Here is a 26,216-nt window from a genome sequence, read left to right on the forward strand (position 1 = left end):
CATCAGGCTCTGTGCTGACAGCTTGGAGCCTGGAACCTACTTCAGATTCTGTGTCTCCCTCTTTCTCTGCCTCTCCCCCACTAGCGCTCTGTCTCTCTCACTCTCTCTCAAAAATAAACAAACATTTAAAAAAATAAAAAAAATTAAAAAGAGCTGTCTCAATCCTTCTGTGTTAACTCTCCACTGCACATAGGGCAACCCATAAAACCCTCTTTATCCCATAATCTGATGGACATGTAATACTATATTTATTATGCAATGGTGATAAAATGATTTCACCATGTCTAATCATTTGCAACTTTGTTTTTATAGAATAATACATTCCAAGTTCCATTTGCAACTGCAGTGACATCTGTCCCTCTCTGTACCCACTGTGTCACAGGGTAGCTATCCTCGGGACCAGTATCTGGAGCAGGATAAAAAACACAAGAAATATCCTTGGGTACTAATAATTTGTTAATCCCTTTACATCACCATAGGGGAAGGTATTTCCCCACTCATTCATATGAAAAAAGGTCTCTATAGGTCATCTCTTCCTAGTTAAAATGGTGAAGAAAACAGATAGCAGTGAAAGCAAGGGCCTAATAAATAGTTTTCTTCAGACACCATTTTCATTTATGCTTGTTCAAATGTAAGTTCTTTTCTTGATCTACAGAGTGAAGAGAAAAGATAGGCACTTTTTATAGTTTATCATTGATTATTCATATGAGGCTCTTAGAATAGCACCTGGTACATAGTATATACCCAATAATATTAAGTTATAATTTACCTAATAAATGTTAGGTATAATTTATGAACTACTCTCACAAAACTTAAAACAAATCATTGTTCTGTTTCACGTTATATAAGATAAATGCCAATTTTCTGAGAACTCTTTATTTTCTCGTCCTATTGTTATGGCTTACAGAGATTGCCTCAGTTAATGGGATAGATCTGTGTTTTGAAAGTTAAACCCAAAAGGAAATTCTATAGAATATAACCAGTTGTCTCATTTGACTTATTTGAGCAATGTACTCTTATATGGTCTATATTTTCTACTTTATATTAATGCCAGTATGGCAAGGGAAAAGGAAAGATTCTAAATCACTGGCTGTTTAAATGGTTGATACTCCTTGAAATCTGCATCTGTTTCACAGTGAAGTAGTAGAATACAAGAAAATGATGGGTTTGAGAAGTTTCAAGTATGCTATCCAAACATGGTATATAATTCCTTTCCTACATTTTTTAGCCTTTTTAAAGAATTAAAGTACATTTCACACACACTGTTATATTAGTTTCAAGAGTACAGCATAGTGATTCTCCTTTCCTACAATTTAATTAAATGATATGTTTTGATAGAGTAAAATGCTGTATTACCGGGTTCATTCTTGTTTAAAGAAATAGAAGTTTTCAATAACTTTTAACTAATAAAGATAAACAGAACCAGCCACTAAGCCTCCGTCTTTTATTTTATAGGGAATTAGTGATGGTATTCCACTAATAAAGGCCATTGTCCCCAAAAATCAGTCTCGCTCTTTTATGTCTCAAGGCAGTCCTGAGTTACTGGTAAGTAGATTTATGGCTTTTTCTCACTGCTATGTTTGTATACATTACAACTCATCAAAAAAATTGAGAAAATATGGGGCATCTGGGTGGCTCAGTCAGTTAAGTGTCCCAACTTCATCTCTCAGGTCGTGATCTCACGGCTCGTGAGTTGGAGCCCTTCAGATTCTGTGTCTCCCTTTCTCTCTGCCCCTCCCCCACTCACACTCTGTCTCTCTCTCTCTCCTTCAAAAATAAAAATAAATAGACGTTTTTAAAAAATGAGAAAATAAAAAAAAATTAAAGACTTTTTAAATAATAAAGACAATTTTTATGGAATTATTTTGACTGAGTATAAAAAATGTATCTTCTAGATACACAGCTTTTATTTCAAGTAGTTAACTGTAATACACTTCTTTTTTTTCTGTCAATGTGTCTTGATTTATTTTTTGCTTTTGGTCAATGTTTAGAGTCAAAAAATTTGTTTAAGTTTTCATTTAAATTCCAGTTAGTTAACATACAGTATACTACTAGTTTCAGGTGTATAATATAGTATTGTGTACATCACCCAGTGCTCATCACAATAAGTATACTCCTTAATCCCCATCACCTATTTCACTCATCTCCCCACTCATCTCCCTTCTGCTAACCATCAGTTTGGTCTCCATAGTTTCTTGGTTTGCCTCTCTCCCTCTATCTGTTTCTCCCCCTTTGCTCTTTGGTTTTTTAAATGCCACATATGAGTGAAATCATATGGTATTTGTCTTTCTCTGACTTATTTCACCTAGCATAATACTCTCTAGCTCCATCCATGTCTTTGTAGATGGCAAGATTGCATTCTTTTTTATGGCTGAATAATATTCCATCATTATCCATTCATCAGTTGATGGACAGTTAGGCTATTTCCATAATTTGGTTATGGTATGTAGATAATGCTGCTATAAACATCAGGGTGCTTGTATCCCTTTGTGTTAGTACTTTTGTATTCTTTGGATAAATACCTAGTAGTGTGGTTGCTGGATGGCAGGGTAGTCCTATTTTTATCTTTTTGAGGAAACTTCATACTGTTTTCAGAGTGGCCATACCAGTTTACATTCCCACCAACAGTGCAGGAGGGTCCCCCTTTTCCACATCTTCACCAACACCTCTTGTTTCTTGTGTTGTTGATTTTAGCCATTCTGACAAGTGTGAGGTAATAATTCATTGTAGTTTTGATTTGCATTTCCCTGATGATAAGTAATGTTGAGCATTTCATGTGTCTGTTGGCCATCTGTGTATCTTCTTTGGAAAAATGTCTATTCATGTCTTCTGCCCATTTTTTAATTGGTTTATTTGGTGTTTTGAGTGTTCCATTTTATTAAGTTCTTCATATATTTTGGATACTAACCTTTATGAGATATGTTCTTGGCAAATATCTTCTCCCATTCCATAGGTTGCCTTTTAGTTTTGTTGATTGTTTCCTTTGCTGTGCAGAAGCTTTTTATTTTGATAAAGTCCCAATAATTTATTTTTGCTTTTGTTCCCCTTGCCTCGGGAGACATATCTAGAAAGAAGTTGCTGTGGCCAATGTCAAAGAAGTTAGTGTCTGTGTTCTCCTGTGGGATTTTTATGGTTTCAGGTTTCACATTTAAGTCTTTAACCCATTTTGAATTTACTTTTGTGTATGCTATAAGAAGGTAGTCCCATTTTATTCTTTTGCATGTAACTGTCCAGTTTTCCCAATACCATTTGCTGAAGAGATATTCTTCTTCCCATTGGATATTCTTTCCTGCATTATCAAAGATGAGTTGACCATATAGTTGTGGGTTCATTTCTGGGTTTTCTGTTCTGTTCTATTGATCTGTGGGTCTATTTTGTACCAGTACCATACTATTTTGATTACTACAGCTTTGTAATATAACTTGAAGTCTGGAATTGTGATGACTCCAGCTTTGCTTTTCTCTTTTGTGTTTCCATAAAAATTTGAGGATTGTTTGTTCTAGTTCTGTGAAAACATGATGTTGACATTTTGATAGGGATTGCATTAAAACTGTAGGTTGCTTTGAGTAGTATGACTTTTTAAAAATATTTTTTCTTCTAATCCATGAGCATGGAGTATCTTTCCATTTATTTTTATCATAAATAGATGTTGTCCTTTGCCAAATGCTTTTCCTGCATCTATTGAAATGATCATATGGTTCTTTTCCTTTCTTTTATTAATGTGATGTATCATGTTGGTTGATTTGTGAATATTGAGCCACCTTTGCAACCCAAGAATATCCAGCTTGATTGTGGTGAATGTTTTTTTTTTTTAATGTTCTGTTGGATCTGGTTTGCTAGTATTTTTTAAAGAACTTTTGCATCTATGTTCATCAGGGATATTGGCTTATATTTCTCTTTTATATGGTATCTTTATTTGGTCTTGCGATTAGGATAATGCTGGCCTCATAGAATGAAATTAAGTTGTTCATCTTTTTCTGTTTTTTTAGAATAGTTTGAAAAGAATAGGTATTAACTCTTTTTTAAATATTTAGTAGAATTTGCCTGTGAAGCCATCTGGTCATGGGTTTTTTGTTTGTTGGGAGTTATTTTTGTTACTGATTCAGTTTCTTTGCTGGTTATTGGCCTGTTCAAATTTTCTGTTTCTTCCTGTTTCGGTTTTGGTAATTTATATGTTTCTATGAATTTATCTGTTTCTTCCAGATCATCCAGTTTGTTGGGGTATAGTTTTTTACAATATTCTCTTATAATTGTTTGTATTGCTGTGATGTTGGTTGTTATTTCTCCTCTCTCATTTGTGATTTTATTTATTTGAGTCCTTTCTCTTTTCTTTTTGAATAGTATGACTACAGGTTTATCAATTAATTTTTTCAAATAACCAGCTCCTGTTTTCATTGATCTGTTCTATTGTTTTTTTAGTTTCTATATCTTTTATTTCTGCTCTAATCTATTATTTCACCTCTTCTGCTTGCTTTAGGATTCATTTACTGTTCTTTTTCTAGCTCCTGTAGGTATAAGGTTAGATTCTTATTATTTATATAAATGATCTTGCTTCTTGAGGTGGGCCTGTATTACTTTGTACTTCCCTTTTAGGACCACTTTTGCTGGATCCCAGAGGTTTTGGACTGTTGTATTTTCATTTTCAGTTGTTTCCATGTATTTTTTAAATTTCTTCTTTTATTTCCTGGTTGACTCATTCATTGCCTAGTAGCACGTTATTTAGCTTTCATGTATTTGTGGTCTTTCCAGATGTTTTTCTTGTGGTTTTCTTCTAGTTTCATAGCAATGTTCAAGTAGTTAGCTGTAATTCTGATGTGAAAATACTAGAACATTTTATTATTTTTATTTTTTTAATCTTTTTTTCCACATTTATTCATTTTTGAGAGAGAGAGCACGCGCACGATTGGGGGAGGGGCAGAGAGAGAGGGAGATACAGAATCCCAAGCAGGCTCCAGGCTCTGAGCTGACAGCATAGAGCCCGATGCAGGGCTTGAACTCATGGACTGTGAGATCATGACCTGAGCCAAAATCAGACGTTCAACTGACTGAGCCATCCAGGTGTCCTAATACCAGAAAATTTTGTACCAGAAAAATAGGATGTAACATCTTATTAGATATTACAATATATCATAAGGCAGTATAAGTAATAAAAATGAGAAATAATACAGAATTGAGGAAGGTATAGATGCGGGAGATGTTAGTGAGTAGTTTACACGAAGTTTGTAATTTAATCCTGTTAGATGGGCACTAATAATCCTGTTAGATGGGCACCATTATTATTTCCTTCCTATAGTTTAGAAACTACAATTCATAGCTGATTTGCTCAGGGGCACCTGGGTGGCTCAGTCAGTTGAGCGTCAGACTTTGGTTGAGGTCATGATCTCATGGTTCGTGAATTCAAGCCCTGCATCAGGCTCACTGCTGTCAGCACAGGGCCCACTTAGGGTCTTCGGTCCCTCTCTATCTGGCCCTTCCCATTTGTGCTCGCTCTCTCAAATATAAATAAATCTTTTTGTTTTAATGTTTATTTTTGAGAGAGAGAGAGAGGGAGAACATGAGCAGGGGGGTGGGGGGCAGAGAGAGAGGCAGACACAGAATTGGAAGCAGGCTCCAAGCTCTGAGCTGTCAGCACAGAGCTCAACACAGGGTTTGAACCCACAGACCATGAGATCATGACCTGAGCTGAAGTTGGACACTCAACCAACTAAGCCACCCAGGCACCCCAAAAATAAATAAATCTTAAAAAAAGAAAGGTAATTTGCTCGAAGTCATAGAACTAGCTAGTAAAGGATCTTGGATCTGGGACAGGCACATGGACCAAACTTAGGTATGTCTTATTCTCATTTTGTCAGGTACAAATTATAAAAACAGAGTATAGCATAGTGAACAGTAGAGATTCCAGAATTAGACTTACCTTTCTAATTACGCATATTGTGTGTTTGTTTAGGAAAAACATCTAGAAAGATAAACAAAAGAAAATGAAAGTGCTTTTCAATGGTGGAATCCTTATGATTTCACCTTTAATACCTGCATTTCTTTAAGTTATCTTTTTTTTAATCTGTTTTATAATCAAGGGGGGGGAAGTTTTTCATTTTTCATTTTTTGTTTTTTTAATGTTTATTCATTTTTGAGACAGAGAGAGACAGAGCATGAACAGGGGAGGGTCAGAGAGAGGGAGACACAGAATATGAACCAGGCTCCAGGCTCCAAGCTGTCAGCACAGAGCCCGACACGGGGCTCGAACTCACGGACCACGAGATCATGACCTGAGCCAAAGTCGGCTGCTCAACTGACTGAGCCACCCAGGCGCCCCAGTTTTTCATTTTTAAAACAACGTTCACTCTTACTGTCACTAAGATGAGAGACCTTCTTAACAATTTGTCATAAATTGTACTTCTGATTTATGTTCTAAATTATATATAATATGTCGTATTTTTATGGTAAGACTTGACCCTTAATTTCTTCTGACTGCCAACTAAAATGCTAATACAGTTTGAGAAATGACAAAAATTCTCTCACTAAAAAAAGATTCATTGGACAGTTTTTCTTGCAATAACATAAAAAATAAAAATAAGAAATGACTTTTTCCATTTTAAGACTTTATTAGACTTAAGACTTTATTAGTATTAAGACTACTCTTTTTAAGAATTAAGATGTAATTAATGAGGGATGCCTGGCTGGCTCATTTGGCAAAGCATGTGACTCTTGATCTTGGGGCTGTGATTTCAAGCCCCACGTGGAGTTCAGAGATTACTTAAAAATAAATCTTAAAAAGGACTAATGAATTTTGTGTTTTAAGTACACAATCCCACATTACTCCCTAAATGATAAATGCTAACATCATGTGAGCATTTGGTTATTCTGTGCTGCTTTCTTTAATCTTTTATTTCATATTTGTCTTCATATGTTCTCTTCCAGATAACAGTAAGCATGAATTATGTTGTTGGAACCCATGGATGGCTGCCTTATGACAGAAACATTTCTAATTACTTTACATTCATCAAAGATCAAACTGTGACAAATCCAAAGTAAGTAAATGAACATTTAAAGCAAAACAGGTGCAGCTGGTACCTTATTGCCAGGAAAAACAACTAGATTGATTGGTGTCATTTTGATAGTAATACAGTAGACCTCCAGATTTTCTTCCCTCTCTCCTTCTCTCTTTTGTTCTTTCCCTCTTCCTGACTTGATACTGGTTTAAGGATAAAACAACTTATATAATATCATAGGGAAACAAATTATTAGCAATAATTTTGAGGCTTAATTTTATTTTTATTGTACAGTGTTGTTTATAAATAAGCCTTATGTGTTTTATATAAGAAGAATTTATTATTTACCTTAATTTGTTAAGTATCCAAAGGTTACATTTTAAGTTAAAGTGATGTTTCCCTTACTCAGAGTTATTTGAGCTGTTTATTAGGAGCAATGTCTTTTTTCCTTCTTATCCCACATAGGTCTTAGTACTCTTTGTGTTTGGCACAAAGCATACCTTCAGCATATTGATATTGAATAATAAAATTCTAGAGCTGAACTGTCAGAATTGGCCCTCATTCTCTGTATGCATGCTAAAGTGCAATCACTTCTTTGTATCTTTCTGCAAAATCTGGGTTGACTGAGTTCACAGTTAGTTCACTGGGAAACAGATAAAACCAACATGCTTGCTTTGGTTTGAGTGAAGAATTATCTTCATGAATATTGTTTGATACACATTTAACTGCTTATGAGGTAGATTTCTGGTTTGAGTTGATTTCCAGCTTTCCTCATCCTGTCATATCCTTCTTGTGCTTAATAGTTTGATACTACATTTTACAGAATCGACAATCTTACTAAATTGGCTTTGAAAGACAAGATTTAAATCTTTTTCACACCTTCACCAGTCTCAACTTCTTTAGTTTAACCCTTGAGATTATTATTATGTATATTTTTATTTGATGAAAAATATGAATAAGATTAATTTTTTCTGAAAATCTTTATCATTCACTAATGGTCATTTCAGTTGAACAGTTGAGATTTATTTTTATTTCTTTTTTAAAGAGATTTAAAAAAATAGTTGATATCAGTGTAAATGGTCTTTTATGGAAAAGTCTAATATTTAATTATGTTTACAGAACTCAGCGTAGTATGAATGGTCCTTTTGCTCCAGGGCTGGAAATAACTTCTAAGCTATTCATAGTATCACATGATGCAAAGTTGCTTTTCAGTGCTGGACACTGGGATAATAGCATTCAAGTGATGTCACTTACAAAAGGCAAAACTATCTCACACAATATTAGACACATGGGTAAGTGTTAACTTTTTTCTCCCAAAAAAGCAATGTTTCCCTGTGTCTTCTAACTACAAAAGTAGTACATCCTCCTTATAAAAAACATTAATATTTACCTTTGAAGCTGAGTGAACTTTTTTTTGATAGAGCAATGTTATGAACATTATATGCTTTCTTTAAGAGTATTTAATGTTTTGGGGTATACTAAATACCATATAAATTAAATACAGCTTCATAGTATCTGAAAGATGTTAGGCTAAGCCTTTTTTAAAAAAATTGGTTGATACAAGTAAGAATTTTAAGACAAAACTTAAAAAAAAAAATCTGTCGTTGTTGAAGAAGACATCACCTGCCCTATTACTTAGTTATAGTTAGGCATGAAAGAGGTAAATTATTGAATGTGGTTTAACCTGGTACTTCTTAGGCTGTTCATTTTAGTATAAGAATAAGACATGGTGTAGATTTCCTCCTGATAAACCTATTACAAAAGGGAAATGGGAGTCTGCTACTAATTCTGTACCAGTGGCTCCTGAGATGCCACTTAGCTCAGGTTTTTACCTTTTAGTAGAAATGTATTTTATATTGTGTGAATTTGCAGTGTAATATGTACTTTTTTGATTAGGGGCATATATTCCACAGGATTTCAGTTCTTAATGGGAGTAGAAGGTAAATGGGATGAGAGAGTAAGAGAGCAGAGAGGCCTATCAAAACTACCTGGGGATCCATTTCAAGCCTCCTAACCCACTAGCAGGACTCTGATGGACATTTCCCTGCCCCGTGTGTACTCTTAACTCTCAAAGCTGGGTGACCTCAAAGAAAGATTCTCTACATGAGTTTAGAAATGCTTGTTTCCTGTGTTATTCTTCCCCAGTGCTTTTCCATTGCCATTCCTACATTTCTCCTGATAGAACAACCAATTTAGTAATAGTTTGACCATGAACTAAAATTGCCCTTTTAGTTCTGTTCCAGCAAAACCATGCCATTTCATTTTTTTGTAATTCCTTTTTTCTTACAGATATTGTTACTTGTTTAGCTACAGATTATTGTGGAATACATTTGATTTCTGGTTCGAGAGACACTACATGTATGATATGGCAAATAATACAACAGGTTAGTTACACATTTAAATAATCTTCCTTTCTGGTGGGACTACTAGAAATTACAGATTTATAATTTTTATCAGCCATATTATACTCATTATGATGTTGCTTCAAGGAAGTAAAGTGTCTTTTTTATGGCTTTTAGATTTTCTACTTGACAGGCTTTCTTCTACTTCAAATTTATTAAAATAATTACCTAAAAATTTTCTTATAATATTTTTCTTAACTTTTTTTTTTTACATTTTAATCTTCAATCCTTTGGTAATTAATTTTTCTTTTTATAATAGAGAATATGAGTATTATATATATAATATATAGATATATATGATAGGGGCGCCTGGATGGTTCAGTCGGTTAAGCGTCCGACTTCAGCACAGGTCATGATCTCGCAGTTCGTGGGTTCAAGCCCCGCATCGGACTCTGTACTGACCACTCAGAGCCTGGAGCCTGCTTTAAATTCTGTGTCTCCCTCTCTTCTCTCTCTGCCCCTCCCCTGCTTGTGCTCTGTCTCTCTGTCAAAAATAAAGATAAACTAGAAAAAAATAGATATATATGATAGAATATATAGAGTATGTAATATATATTCTATAATAATATAGAATATTAAAATGTATTATTATGTTTACTTTCAGTGGAAAGTCATTTATGCCAGCATAAATGACTACCTACTGAATTGGATCTTCTTCTAGATTCGCCATTTTGTTTCTATAGCAACACCAAAATATTTTCATTTTAATATTTGGTAAAACAAATCTCCTCTCACTATGTTTCCTTACAAAAAATGTTCTCAGCTAGTCTTATATTAGTATTTATTCTTCCATATGAACTTAAAAAATATTTCAACCATATCTTCCTCACAAATCTCTTAGTCTTGATGAAATTATATTTAATTTATATATTAATTTGGTATGCATTGGCATTTTTATAATCATTCCTATCCAGAAATAGGACATGTCTTTCCATATTTGTTTCTGTTCTTTTTTTAATGTTTTTCAACAAAATCTTTTAATTATTTTTTTCCATTAGGTTCTGTACTTGTTTATGTTTATTTCTTTAAAAAAATTTTTTTTAAGTTTATTTTGACAGAGCGGGAGTGGGGTAGGGGCAGAGAGAGGGAGAGAGAATTTCAAGCAGGCTCTGTCTGCACTGTCAGTACAGAGCCCAATGTGAGGCTCAAGCTCACGAACCATGAGATCATGACCTGAGCTGAGGTCAAGAGTTAGACGCTTAACCAGTGTCTCCTACCCTAGCACCCCTATTTAAGTTTATTTCTGATTATCGTATTATTACTATTTTGAAGGGACTTTTTAAGTCACTTTTACTTCTTTTTGATTTTGAGAGAGAGCACACACAAGCTGGAGGAGGGGCAGAGAGAGACAAGAGAGGGAATCCCGAAACGGCTCTTCACTATCAGCACAGAGCCCAGTGCACAGGGCTCAGTCTCATGAACTGTGAGATCATGACTTGAGCTGAAATCAAGAGTCAGATGCTTAACCACCAACCTAGCCACCCAGGCACCCCTAAATCACTTTTACTCTAAATGATTATGGCTAGTGTAAAAAAAAGCTATTGATTTCTATACAGTTATCTAATTGGTTTACCAAATCTTCTTATCCAGCTCTTATAATTATTAGTATCTTTTAGGTTTTCTGATAACAAAGTAGATAAGATATATAATCATATGATCTGAAAGTAAAAGTGGATGTCTTTATCTTTTCCAATATAATGATTCCAATAAAATGATTTCATTTTATCTTATTACATTATTAGCTAGTGTAATAGAGTAAGAAAATTATACTGAGTATCCCTGTCTTATGTCTGATTTTGATGAAAGTGCCTTCACCATTGTGCCATTTAGTATACCATTTGCTGTTGCATTTCACCATACATTGCTGTTGGGTTGTGGGGTTTTTTTTGATATTTAAGTAGTTACTTTCCTTCTGATTTTTTTTTTCTTTTGGTAGCTTTTTAGTAGTTTACAGAAAAGTTACAAAAATAGTACATTTTTGCATTTGTCTTATTATTCTCTCCTAATGTCTTTTGCTCCCAGCATCTTTTTTTTTTTTTTTTTTTTTTTAACAATTTAAAAGTTGTAGATATTGGGGCCTCTGGATGGCTCAGTCAGTTAAGCTTCCGACTTTGGCTCAGGTCATGATCTTGTGGTTTGTGGGTTTGAGCCTCACATCAGCCTCTCTGCTCTCAGCACAGATCCTGTTTTGGATCCTTTGTCTTTCTCCCTTTGCCCTTGCCCTCTCTCTCTCTCAGTAAAGATGCTGTGTTCGTTTACCCCTAAACACTTTAGTGTATATTTTCTAAGAACAAGTCATTCTTACATATAATCAGTTCAGTTATCAAAATCAGAACACCTATACAATATATAATATATATAGTTATCTAATCCACAGTTCATGTTCTAATTTTGCTAGTAGTTCCCATAATGTCCTTTTTAGCTATTTTTCACAGTTTGTCTTATTTTTTTTGTAGTTTTTCTCTTATTTTCTCTTAATGTATTATGTTGAAAATTCTCCTAGGTTTGAACCATTCTGGAATTCCTATAATAAAACCATATAGGAACACCTTGGTGCCTCAGTCAGTTATGTGTCTGACTTCATCTGAGGTCATGATCTCACAGTTTGTGAGTTCAAACACCGTGTCAGGCTTTATGCCAACATCTCAGAGCCTGGGACCTGCTTAAGTTTTAGAGCCTCAAAAGGGGCTGAGAATTTGGGAATTCTCCAGGAATAATTTAGGAATCCAAGGAAAAACACAAGAATGAATATTACTATAAATAGATGCAGTAGTAAGAACTTGTTTTGCAATATTAGTTTGTGATTAGACAATTTAAATATAGTATAAGCCTTTTTGTAGAAAATAGCCGACTAGAAAATTACCTTTGTTTCTATGTTTTAACACTAGGGAGGTGTTCCCGTGGGCTTAGCATCGAAACCCTTTCAGATTCTGTATGGACACACTGATGAGGTATTGAGTGTTGGCATCAGCACTGAACTTGACATGGCAGTGTCAGGATCAAGGGTAAGATTTCACCTTTAAGAAATGCTAGTTTTTTCTACAAATTGTGAAACAATATTTAAATTTAAATTTTTTTCATGCTTGCTTTAGAAGCACATATGCTAAAATTGGAAAAATAATTTTTTTTCTAGAATTGGTAAAAGCATAGAAATTCTTTATTGTTTGTGTACGACTTGCAGAAGTAGGATTAATCCAGAAAGAAGAAACTTAAACAGACTGGATTCTATTTTGGGATTTTATTGGCCTTATAAGTTAAGGAAAGAGGGCATTTTATGAAATAAAAGACTATTTCAAATTTCAAGATTGAAATTTTTCCTAAGGTACATGTGCCTTGGTAGAATAATCATTTTCTAAGTTCCTTTCCTGTATTTATTTATCTGGCCCTCTTTCTTTTTTTGTTGTTCTGTTTCTTTTTCATATTCTAATACTTTCTGTGTAGGATGGCACTGTGATTATACATACCATTCAGAAAGGTCAGTACATGAGGACTTTACGACCACCTTGCGAGAGTTCTCTACTCCTCACTGTTCCTAATTTGGCGATATCTTGGGAAGGACATATTGTCATCTATTCCACCATTGAGGAAAAGACCAATCTCAAGGTATATAACAGTTTCATACAGTAGGGCTAGACTATCTATAAGCCCATCTTTTCCTTTCCATATTATACTGTATTTATGAGATATTATTTTGTTTTAGGGATTTATATGGACTTATATAATACATGATTTCAAAAAGAATTTCTGATTATGTGGGACTTCATAAACTTAAGTGGAAATTATAACCAAATTAAATTCTTTTTGTACAGCCTGGGTATGAAAAAACAAGCCATGAATCACGTTTATTTTTCTTTCCATGATAAAGCTATTTAAAAACTAAGAGAATCTTGGGGCACCTGGCTGGCTCAGTTGATAGAACATGAGACCCTTGATCTCAGGGATGTGAGTTTGAGCCCCACATTGGGTGTAGAGATTACTTAAAAGGTCAAAAAAAAAAAACAAAAAAACTTACAGGGGCACCCAGGTGGCTCGGTCAGTTAAGTGTCTGACTTCAGCTCGGGTCATGATCTCATGGTTTGTGAGCTTGAGCCCTGCATCAGGCTCTGTGCTGACAGCTCAGAGCCTGGAGCCTGCTTCAGATTCTCTGTCTACCTCTTTCTCTGCCCCTCCCCCACACATGCTCCCTCTATCTCCCTCTTTCTCAAAAAAAAAGGGAGGGGGGAGCACCTGGGTGGCTCAGTCAATTAAGCAACTGACTTTACCTCAGGTCATGATCTCACAGGTCATGGTTTCGAGCTCCATGTCAGTCTCTGTGCTGACAGCTGAGAGCCTGGAGTCTGCTTCAGATTCTATGTCTCCCTCTCTCTCTGCCCCTCCCCTGCTCGTTCTCTGTCTCTGTTTCTCAAAAATAAATAAACGTTAAATAAAAAAAAAAAAAAAACCTTATAGCTTTAAAAAAGTTAAGAGAATCTTTTTGTTTTATGTTAAGAATGCGGGGTTTTTTAGACTGGATGAGGTTTTAATTCTTTTGGAGGGGTGAGAGTTCTTGTTTAATATTGTTTACTTAGCAATTATTTAGTTATTAAATATTTTCTTAAAGTATGTAATTATTTCTGATTTAAAATCACTTTAGTAATATTGTCTACACGCTCTCTTTATACATAACTGTATGTTTATTTCAACATTAAATTTGAAATCATTAAATCATTAAATTTTGAGATCATTAAATTGTTTTCATCTAATCGTTATAGGATAAGAGTGCACTACATCTGTTTTCTGTAAATGGCAAGTATTTAGGGTCTCAAGTCCTGACAGAACAGATATCAGATCTGTGTATCACTGGAGAACACATTATCACGGGCAGTTTACAAGGTTTCCTGTCCATAAGAGATCTCCACAGGTAAATAAAAAGAATTGTTGAAACCTCGCTTAAGAAAAGGTGGTAATAGGGCACCTGGCTGGCTCACTTGATGGAGCATGTGACTCTTGATCTTGGGGTTGTGTGTTCAAGCCCTACATTGGTTGTATAGATTACTTAAAGAATAAAATCTTAAAAAAAAAAAAAAAAAGGAAAAGAAAAAGTAGTAATACTTTCAGCCTAGAGTGGAAATCAGGAATCAAAGATTTCTAATCTTTTGGTTTATCATTTATTATGAACATGTCTTTTTTTTTGGTAACTCTGAAAAAAATTGAGAAAGCTAAAGAATTTCTGGATTAGTAAGTGAAATATAGATGTACATTTTTAAAATGTAGGATATTTTATGTTACGTATATTTTACTACAAGTAAAATTTTTTAAAAAACAGAAAAAAAATTTCATAGTGCCAAGCCTCGATTATGGATTTGGAAATTTGTTCAATTATAGTTTGAATTTTTACAAACTAAAGTTAGGGTTTAATTTTTTTTTTAATTGGGGTAAAAAAAAACTAAGGTATTTTTAAGGCTAATGTATGTGTTCATGATTGTGTGTATGTGTGTGTAAAATGGGTGGGGAGTTTTGTTATTAAAGTGAAGGGAAAGGATGTTTAAATAGTGGATACGTTTTTGAGCTTTGTATTCTTCGTATTTACTAGTTTATGTATACAAAGCACTGTTATTTCCTGTATTTGTATTTGTTATGCCCAAATACATTCTTTTCTTCCATTTTTAAAAAATTTATTGTGGCTTATTTACACTACTGAGACTATCTTGGCCCCTCCCAAACCTTTCTTTTCTTTTCTTTTTTTTTCCCCCCAAACCTTTCTTATAAATCATTTCCTGATCCATTGTGCTCTACCACATTCATGTCAGAATCATTTCTGTACCAACACCCGTCCCTGTTTTTGTATTTCTCTTCTCATTTTTGTCATTCTTTCTCCTGTGGAAGAGCACTGAATCCCTATTTGAATCATATCTTTCCAACATTTTGTTTTACTCAGGGTATTATTAAGAGAATCTCAAATCAGGTCTTGTAGCAGGTTAGTCTAAACACAGTATGTACTTCAGAGGGTTCTTCATTCTGTAATCCTAAAAGCCATGGATATTTTCCATAGTTGAGTTATGTTTTTATATCATAACCATATATTTATGGTTTTAAATATTATGTATTATTTTATATTATATATTTATACATATATCTTCTAAGACAAGGCAAATAGACCGATTTTATTGACCTTACCCCCCAACACATGCACACTGTTTTAGCTTTTTAATCAACAAGATGAAAATCTTTTAGTGAGAAGATTTTGGTTAGAAGAGAAAATATATATATTTGGTTGTATATATAGTTAGAAGAAAAACAGATATTGAGAATGAGAAAAGATAGATTAAGTATTTTAAGTAATGCTATAATGTAGGCCCTTGTGTGAGCCGTTCAACCTTTCTGAATCTAAGTTACACATCTGTAAAATTAGAATGGAGAACCAGGTGATCATTAAATTATCTTCCAGGTATTAAATTCCATGAATACGTTATGTATCCATGTAATTATGTGTGTGTGTTTTCTTTCTTTTCTAGTTTGAATCTCAGCATGAATCCATTAGCCATGCGGATGCCTATCCACTGTGTTTGTGTAACCAAAGAATACAGCCATATTCTTGTAGGATTAGAAGATGGCAAATTGATTGTAGTGGGTGTTGGCAAGCCAGCTGAGGTAAAACATAGCATCAAGAACTTCTTTTCCCGTACTATTGGGGATTCCTTTGGTTCTCCTTTGTTCCAGCTGAATCAGAAGTCTCCATTATGGATGAACAAATTAACCAAGTTTGATTTTTCAAAGGGCAGTAAATGAAAAGGCGATAAAGCTAGTATTCAAGAGTGATGTTTATATTATGCTTCAATTGAAGGCATACATTTGACAGTTTCTGTCCTCTAAATGAATAAGAAAGTTCTTTTATCTTCTGTCTTTCCAAATCTAGATTCAAGACACGACTTGGATTTTTAATAAATAAGAGCCTTTATAAAAAATTAAATACAGGCTCAAACAATAAAACTATTTACTTTAATTTCAATAAATACCAGTATGACTGTATGTCAATTATCCTTTTGTAAAAGCATCATTTTTTTACTTGGAACTACAGATATCCCCATATAATATCCTAATTCTCGGTGAGTTTCCTGTAGTTACTGTAAATTTATTTGCCAGTGGTTTATCAATTACTGAACATTCAGATATCATACATCTGACACTGTTCCTTAAAAAACTTGGTGGCTATACTCCAAGTAATATAGTGATTCTGTTAGAAAGTTAATTGTATTACATAGAGTCAAATTAAGCATTATCAATTTTTATTGATACCATCAGTCTTTTCTGAGAAATCTAAAATATGGCATCTGTAGTAGTTGTTTCAAGGGGAGTCATTAGTGAATAACACAGTGTCACTGCTTTTAATAAATCTACCACGGATCATAGGAACCTTTTTGCTAAGTTTTCATCAGTTCTTATACCTGTTCAGGATATTATTATAACAAAAGAGAGGTCTTATTAAATTAAAGTGATAGCACCATTTACCTTCAGTTGTAACAGTCCCCCAAAGAATGTCAGCAAGTCTGTATCTTGGTATTTCACTTACATTTAAAACATTTTAGGCATTTTTTCTCTTTGAGTATGTTTCACTTTCTGTGGATTACTCAAGTGCCCTTTAAATTTGCCTGCATCTCCCCACCTTAAGTAATTTTTCAGTTTCTGATTTTACTGAATTTTTTTATATGAAGTGACCATTATGTGCACACACTTTTCTTTTAAAAATCGATTGGAACAAAAACGCCTAAGCAACTTCATTTTGTAGGCTTAAATCAGTGTTTTGTACTGTTTATTAAGTAAGTTTTTTGTCCTCCTTGAAAGTTTTATGTAGTCTACAACACATAGAATCTGAATTGTGTGCAGATTTGGAATAAAAGTATTTTTTATCTGTTTTACATCTTTGGATGTATCAGTTGAAGTATGGATCTACTTTAGTACATAATCAAATACTTAGAATCTTGCATAATTAAGATATAATTCCATATGACAGTATGATTAAAGCTTTAGTTATGAAAAGATCTTTATGTAAAGATCTAAATTTATCATAAAAGATCAAAGTCTTGATTAATGTGTACTTTAAGCCATGTATCAGTTTTGTATATTACACTGTCAGTATGAAATTCATGTTTATTAATCATATGGTAAAGTGATAATAGATTAATGGAAATCATGTTTCTGGAAATGAAAATGCAAAACAAGCATGCTAAAGTGTCTTTGCATGAGGCTTGGTTTTTTTTTTTTTTATCCCTTTAATAAATGTACCCTAGAGGAGGGTAACCATTAAAAAAGGCTGGCAGACAAATAAAAAATAGATTATACTTGGGAAAGTAATTCCAACAAGTCATATTGTTAGTTTGAGAAATGTGTCCCACATGGATTCTTTTTTGCCTTACCTAGAATTATAAGCACTTTTAGAGGGGCATTTATTTACCGATTGGATTAATATTTAATTAATAATTGTTATGTGCTGAGAAGCGTGCTAGGTGGTACAAATTTAATGGTGAACAAATGTGATTCTCACCTTCAGAGAGCTTATGCTATACTTGTTCTCTAAATTATATTTTATCATTTTGTTGCTAAATGTCATTTTTTGAAATTCTTATATCAAAATACTCTAAAATTATTTTGTTTCCATCAGAACATTATTGTACTTCCTTATTATCCTTGTGATTAGCATCAATAGTACTTTAAATATAAAAGGAGAAAATCCTCAAAATTATGTGTCTTATTAGCTAAAGTAAAATTCAGAAGATTATTTTAATGAACTGTGAAATATATTTCTTTAATTTATAAAGAAAAGGACTGATAATTTGGACAAACTGGGACATTTAATTTTAAAATTTACACATTGGCATTAGACCTTTCTCAGTTGAAAGACAATTGGTATAGAGAAGCCTTTCTTTAATTATTATTAATCAAGAATCATTAAAATGTTAATATGAATGATTCTGCTAACAAAACTTACATTCTTACATTCTGCATCCTACAAAATCAGTGTCTTATATATCAGTCTCACTTCTTTTTTTTCTTTCTTTTTTTCTTAATCACATCTGTTGTTCATTTCTCTGGATTACCTTAAACAGATGCGTTCAGGTCAGCTTTCTCGAAAATTGTGGGGATCTAGCAAGCGGCTCAGCCAGATTTCAGCTGGAGAAACTGAATATAATACTCAAGATTCCAAGTGATTACTATTTCCATCTTCTGTCATGGATAACTGAAACTTGATTTATTGCTTTGTCACTTTAACCGCATCTCTCAACTATCTGAATGTTTCAGGGCTTTTATCACTGAAAATCATTTAGGGATTATCAAAATTGAATATGCAATGTGTATAAAGGCATAGGTTGTATTATTAGCCACTTTAAAAATTTCTGGTTAATATTAAATCCAGTTGTATTGACTATTGGTCTACACTAAGGTGGATTTGAGAAAATACATTTGAATTAGATTTGTGGTTCATTCCTAAAGATCATTAGATCCATTAAAAAAAAAAACTTCTAAAAAATAAAGAAATACCATATGATTCCCTTATTATTCCAAACAACAAAATTTAAGGTATTTCTAATAAAATAGTACAGATGATGGGACAGTTGAGAGACATGGCTTTTAATATATTCTTTAGTTAATCATTTTCCTATTTACTGACCACCATATTTAAAAATATATCAGTTTATTTATGGAACTCCTGATTGGAGGTAATATTTTAAAGGCATCTGTTGCACACTTAGATTTTCAGAACTCAGTGTAAATTCCAGGTTTTCATGATAAGTTGACTATAAGACTATTGAAACCGGTACATTGGGTCATTCCACTACCGCTAGCATATTACTAATGAGAACTTATTGAAATGTATTATTATATGCTTAAATAATAAAGGTTGAGTAGGAATAAGAGAAGCTGAGATATATTTTGCAGGTGTATTTCATTAGTAATACAATTAAGGAAAAATGCTGATTATGATTTTGACAGTTGGATCCTTTAAGTAGCATAGTTTATTATCTGCAAAGTTCAAAATTTCTTGGTTTATTCTTTACTAAGCAAATACTGTGTTTCCCCAATAATTAGAAGTGTTAGCAATGATACCCAAATACATTAACATTTTTACCTAGAACTTCCATGTGATTGATACATGAATTAAAAAGATAATGCATCATTAAAGTAGTCACTTAGACATAGTAATTGTTAAAGACACGTTTCTATTTCATGTTATGTATAACTTTTAAGATTATAATTAATTTTACTATACATAGTTAAGTGTTACATTATGTTTTACTGTTCGAAATTTTAAAGTAAAATGCTGATAAATTTATTTTGGAATTCAAAGTGGTTGATAAGCCTAGTGCTTTTATAAGGTCATCCTTTTGAGTTAGGTCAGAGAGCTTTTACAACTACAAGTGTCCTTAATCTGAGATACCACGGGTTTGGGGTAATTTATGAATCCCCTGAAATTGTGTGGAAATTCTGTGTGTTAACTGCAGTTTTTTTTTCAGGAGTGAGTGAGTGTGTGGCTTTCATAAAGGGGTTTCTGATCAGAAGGGGGAAAAAAGATAATAATAGCTTCTTATAAAATAATATTCCTTTTTATTCCACAAATCACAGATTTCCTTACAGCCAATTCTCTTCTCCATGGAATCTTTGAGAACCTTTCCCTCTGCAATTCTTCTGTTGCCCCCAGTATCTATTACCCTTTTCTTTATAATTCTGTGAATGAGTAAAAAATTTATGAGAAGTAAAGGATTCTGTTTAGGGAAGCTTTTTGAATAGATATGATCTGTTCAAGTCAGGACTAATAAAAATTTGTAGAAGAATTTTCTTTACAATTATTTAAAATCCTCTGTTTTATTCAGTGAAAACAAAAACAAAAAACCATGTTTTAGATAAGTAACACTGAAACAAACTGGTGCAGCAAGTATAAAATAGAGCACATATAAATGTGAAGATTTCCTTTTTAAGGGTTTCAGGAATTTGTGATGAAAATGTCTCAAATCAGTAAAGATAATTATGATTTATTGAATTTATTGCTTCTATTTATTTCATTTTATTTTTTCTATTACATTTTTTAGAAGGCTTCAAGTCAGCAAAACCAACATGATTGATTTGGGGTATTTTAAATGTTAATTTTTAAAAAAACTTTTCTGAATCAAAACTTTGGAAATTTTTCTTTTGCTTACTTATCCATTGACTGTGGTATAGTGTTGCCTTCTTTATTTTAAGGTTACTTAATAATGGTTTTAGAATTATTTTGGAAAGTTACAAAGAAGTTTAACTGAAATTATTAGGGAAAAATTCCTAAATTTATGATGTTTTAAAATTACCAGGGAAAAATTCCTAAATTTATGGTGTTTTACTTTGCTGCTTTTTAGATTGAAGAACCAAACAAGCAGTATTCATTTTATATCACAAATAGAAGACCCTTTGTTCACAGTAAAATAAATATCCTACCTAGACTAACAATAGATGTTTAGAGCTATGGAATTCTTCCTTATATTACTTTTTCCAAAAAAGTGAAAACCAAAAATGTAGGATTTTGGGGAAAATCTGATAATACTAGCAACAGTCTAAAGGACTGGAAGTTAACTTTATCTATTAAACAAATAACGTAGAACCATTAGTTGAATAATATAAACCTCTTTTAAACAGTGTAGCCCACTGAATTAATTCAAAAAATGACCAGATAAAATCACTGAAAAGATATACTTTGGGGATTCTGGTGTATTTAGATGTTATCCATAGAAACGGTTTCTGCTTATATAATGGGAGAAGTGAACAACAGTGTGATGAAAATGGAATAACAAGTAGACATTTCAGTTGATAAATACAGTATCTCAACTTGGCTGCTATGAAGTTTGTTGTCTAAAGAAACTTTCATCTGCTTTTGTTTCTTGACACTGGTAATAATGATGGAAATAAAAATCTCAGCATCCTGTGATAGGAAGAGATTTATACTAAAATAATAATTTTACTTTTAGAAAGTGAGATTTAAAATATTAAAGCATATAATACCTGTGTTCATTTAGAAAATAAAGCAGATTTTCAACTCTCCAATCAGTATTCTGTCATTACTTAGATAAAATTGGAGGAGAGAAGGAAAAATAGATCAGGGCATGGGAATTAGAAAAGTATATAAAAATAAAGCTTGTCCAATTGGTTTAAAATCTTTTTTAAGCCTAGGAAGCTTGTGTCAGCTATTATTAAGTGTCTATCTATTAACTTCCATTAGGTCACAGTGGTTTTTTTTTTAGGTCACAGCCTTTTGTCAGAGAGAAAAATGCCAGATATTCATGTGTCATCAGCAAGAAACATCAGTGAGGCTTCCTTTTTTTCTGTTAGGCATACAACAATTATCCTTAAGAGACTGGTATTGAAAGTTACTTTTACATTTCTGAAGCAATAAGTGTACCCTCATAATTAATTAGAATTCAGATTTGAAAGTTAAATCTTAAGCTAAGATTTTTTTTTATATTTTACTTGAATAGGAGTAAGCAGAGAAAATTTTAACTTGAATACCAGATTTTTATTTAATGATGATCGACACATGGCCTTTGTCCTGAAGTGTATTTTATATTGTGACCAAAGAAATCACTCATGAAAATCTTCTAGTTAGATTTAAAGAGGTTAACTCCTTTTATATATTTACTTTCACGAAATGAGTAGCATTGTCTTTATCACCTTTCCAATGAAAAGATGCAAGTACATGGACTATATTAAACATAAATATTAGATAATATGTACCATCATAGGGTATGTGTACGAGTGAGTGAAGGTTGGTCTCTTCAAATACATCAGTAAATTTGTCTTCCATTAATTCTTAAACCTGTCTGTAGGATGTAATTTTTGATATAAGAAATGAAATAAATTATTTTTCTTTTCTAAATCTAATCCTTTGTTTTCCTCTATCAGCCAGACTCCTAGCTTGTCCTAATTTACTGTTCCTTTCATCCACTGACTCTGTTCTTTCCCAGTAAGTAGCCAGTCTTAAATATTTATCACTCTCAACAAATATCCACTCTCAGTATTCTTTTTTGCCTAATTCGTTTATCGTATGTACCCACCATTTGCTTTGCTTTAAATTTGATCCCATCCAGAACATTGTTCTGAAGAGTTTTTCTGTATCAGAGTCCTGGTGGTGCTTTTTCTGATGACATTGTTGCAACAACAGTACAGTGTTACCAGTCATCATTTCAATATTGTTAAAATGTTGGCCACAACTTTAGTTCTTTAATTTGAATCCAGCATTTTCTAAGCCAATGTTTCTTCATTGAGATTGTAGATCAGACTTGTCCATGAAGATAGATAGACACACACACACACACACACACACACACACACACACACAGAAGTTTAGGCACTGTTCTGGACTTTCTGAATCTCTTGGTACAAAAAAAAATTATCCCAGAATTTATATATTGTCTTAAAATATTTTCTGCTATAGAAATTATATCCATCCATTTTTAGGAATCATTGCATATTCACAGGCTTATATGAAACTAGGTTTAATCATTGTCCTTGGAAACATTTTGTCTAAAATTTGCTTGGAATGGCTTTCCTATCTTCATTTTGCTTGCCACCACAACAACCAAATTTCCTTTTCAGTTGCATCATTCTTATAATTTTCTTCAAACCTGTCATATTTGAATATTCTAACTAATAGTGGTTCCAACAAAAAAGATATGCTGTTTGCTTATATTAGTTCCTAGTGACTGTTAGTGAATATTTTTGCATATTTGAATTTGGTAACATTTTCAAGTATCAATAAAAAGCATGATTTACAAAATGCTAGGTTTAAAAATACAATTGGATCTCTTATAGCCTTAAAGGAAATGATATAATTTTTCTAATTAAAAAGCATTGGGTATATATATTCCCTAAGTACTTCTAATGACTTTATGGAAATAATCTTTAATTTTTTTCATATAAAAAGTCCTAGTATTTCAGAAAAGAAAGCATTGACATTTAAGATACTTAGGCATATATTGGAAACAATGCAATTTTCTACATTAAAAATATAAGGCCATCCTAGATATAGGAGTTACATGATTTTCTTCAGGATAAGAACCTGTGTAAAAGTGGCTATATTATACATTTTTTGGTTAGATTGTATAAATCATCAGACATATCTTAGGTTATCTCACTGATATTTGTTACATGTGGGTGATTCTAAACAGGATTTTGACCTATGAAGCAAATGGCTGTAGTAAAAAATAAAAGGACAGAAATCAACCGCGTTTACTTTTGTCTTAATGCCTATAATCTTAAGAACTGAAAATTCAAAGGAACAAGTAGAAAGTTACTAATCTAACATTTGTTTTCTGTGGTATAGTTTTAATGTTTCCTTGGAAACTTACTTTGTAAATATTACCATAATAACACTAACAACAGCACAGTTACGTCATTGAAAGAATTACCCATTCAGTTTTCAAAGTTGACTATTAATGGAGTTTGGGGTGTGTTTGTTTGTGTGTTTTCACTTATAATATAATGGCTGTCACATTATTTAAAATTTATAACTATTTTTGAACATACAAAATGATTATCTCCTTATTCCAATGTAGCATTGTAATTTGAGAACAAAAAACAAGTTAGGATTTAGGTAGGGTTGAAAAATAAAATTATATTTTGTTGTTTTAAATAAAAACTTTAAAAGTCTTATTCCAAGTGGACGTTTTAAAATTTTATTTTTGGCAATAATATCTTTCAACTTAATATGTATTAAAACCAGAGGTTCTCTGATAGCCAGTGTATTAACTAGGTAATATTAAAATGCTATTTTTTATGTTCCTTCCCTTGGAAATATTTCCCACACCATCCAAGCAATGTGTTTTAAGACTTAGGGGGCTCAACCTACAAATTCAACATATGCACATCTTGCATTTTGAAGGAAAAGAACTTATCTGTGATGGCCGCCATTTTGCTCTTCAGAATGCTAAAATTATATTAATCAATAAGTACTTCAGAAAATGGTTCTGGTAAGGAGATACCAGTTGTCACACTTAACTGAAAAAATTCAGCCTCTTAATTTTTTATATAGGGATTAAAGAGAATAACTATTTCTTCCTCTGGGGTTTTGATTGCTTTTTTAAATATTTATAATAGGTCTACCTTTTTCCAAAATTATGGCATATTACAGCAAAGATCTTACTATCAAAGATCTTTTACATTTTAGACTTTTTCTTCTATATTCTGCATTTTACTGTTTTCTGTGATTCAGAAATACTATCACCAAAAATATCTTTGGATACTGTTTATTTTATAGTTAGCTTTATGTAAGAAAAACTTACAAAACTGTATGGCTGCTCTGTTGTCTTCAGAAACTCTTGAGTATGGCTTTCTTTTCCCCAGTTGTACGCTTTTTATATAGTTGGAGTAAAACAATTAGCAAAAAGTAAGCAGAGATCTAGCTAGACAGTCCTTTTCTATCAGATGCTTTGCTACAGAAATGAATCGATTAAGACAGAAAACTATCAAACATATATGTTTGTCTCATGTCAGTTTTTCTGGAACCCAGATTAAACAGGAACATTTCAGTGTTATCACAGATGGTGACAGTGACTTGAATGCATATATATGCACATAAAGGAGGATAGCTGAAAATTCGGAATTGTTTAAAAAAAAAAACACTTGCAAATCGTGCTGCTACTTAAATATTTAAGGAATTCAGAAAGTTGTGTAGTTATCATAAAATGGTCCTTCTCATTTATATTACTGGAATTGACCATGAGAAAGAATATCAAGCCTTATTTATATCTAATTATTGACTGCAAACTGTGACTCAATATTTGTATGCCAAAAAAAGTGGTCTTAAAGTTGAGAAAATTTTAGATTTAATAAAAATGTGTAAATTTTGATTAGTCTTCTCATTAAAATGAAGTTACTGTTAATTTGGTGCAATACATTCTTTGCTTCCTCATCCTTTTAAGATTAAATATATAAGTTGTATATTTTATTTTGTTACATTGAGTGCTGTTTTAAAATTTTTCAGTGTGTATATATGAGCTAATATTTGTTTCTGTATAGCATGATTGAAGATAATTGAGAATTTTGCACTTTTTTTAGTCCTTTGGAAATTTGTATTCTAAAGCTTTTAAGAATGTACATTTATTTTGTACATAATACATTAGCTTTGTGTATTAAATGGGTTTAAATCAAATAAAAAAATGATGTTACTTTCTTCAGTTTATCTGTAATTGTCACTTCATGGTCTGATTAGAACTTAGCCATGGCTAAATTATTTGGGCAAGGGATTGAATACAGTTTTTGTTAAGCAGTAATCACTGCTTCTTTCGTTGAGAATCTCTTCTGTAGTCCTATGTGTACAAGATAAAGATTATGTTAATTGACCAGTTTTTGTCATACATAAAACAGATATTAAGCCTTTGGTTATAAATCTCCCTAGAAACATAGTTACGTTTTCCTCCCTCGGTTAATGATCATAAGAGATTTCCATTTGTAGTTAAATAATACATTGAGCTGAGTTTTTTAAAACTTTTATTTCCTTTCATATAATTAAAATCTTTTATTCATCAACTTTTGACAGTCTAAATGTTGACCTAATTCTCCTGTGTTTGTTAGGGTTAATAAAATTTAATCCATAATAAAACAGAATTCTAAGCTCTGTTCTAGTACTTTTTTAGTAGTTTAAGGTTTTTAGTACTTTTGTTTCTAGATCTAGAGTAACGACACAACAGAAATGAACATTAACCTTTTTGTAGCCTAATACCATCTTTGCATGATACTACACTTTTAGTCACAGGACAAAGCCATGTTATTTAAAGGCTTAATTAAGGCTGCCTTGGGACACCTGGGCCGCTCAGTCCATTGAGTCCAA

At 32.5% G+C, this 26,216-nt stretch overlaps 1 protein-coding gene across 3 annotated transcripts in view; it reads left to right on the top strand.

Moving 5' to 3' along the window:
- NBEAL1 (neurobeachin like 1) overlaps positions 1-25,884 on the top strand; it is a 177,491-nt gene extending 151,607 nt beyond the window's left edge. Inside the window, exons 47-55 of one of the 3 annotated variants that reach the window (XM_042995091.1) lie at positions 1,456-1,545; positions 6,919-7,028; positions 8,109-8,281; positions 9,279-9,373; positions 12,280-12,396; positions 12,833-12,994; positions 14,143-14,291; positions 15,886-16,021; positions 18,475-25,884. In XM_042995091.1, the coding sequence (XP_042851025.1) occupies positions 1,456-1,545; positions 6,919-7,028; positions 8,109-8,281; positions 9,279-9,373; positions 12,280-12,396; positions 12,833-12,994; positions 14,143-14,291; positions 15,886-16,021; positions 18,475-18,576 (1,134 nt within the window). In that variant the 3' untranslated portion in view covers positions 18,577-25,884. Of the gene's footprint in view, positions 1-1,455; positions 1,546-6,918; positions 7,029-8,108; positions 8,282-9,278; positions 9,374-12,279; positions 12,397-12,832; positions 12,995-14,142; positions 14,292-15,885; positions 16,317-18,474 lie in introns of those variants that run through there. The other 2 variants (XM_015540971.2, XM_042995092.1) reach the window with 2 other exon arrangements.
- Positions 25,885-26,216: the final 332 nt, after the last annotated feature.

The sequence above is a fragment of the Panthera tigris genome, chromosome C1 (assembly GCF_018350195.1).
Source record: "Panthera tigris isolate Pti1 chromosome C1, P.tigris_Pti1_mat1.1, whole genome shotgun sequence".
NCBI lineage: Eukaryota > Metazoa > Chordata > Mammalia > Carnivora > Felidae > Panthera > Panthera tigris.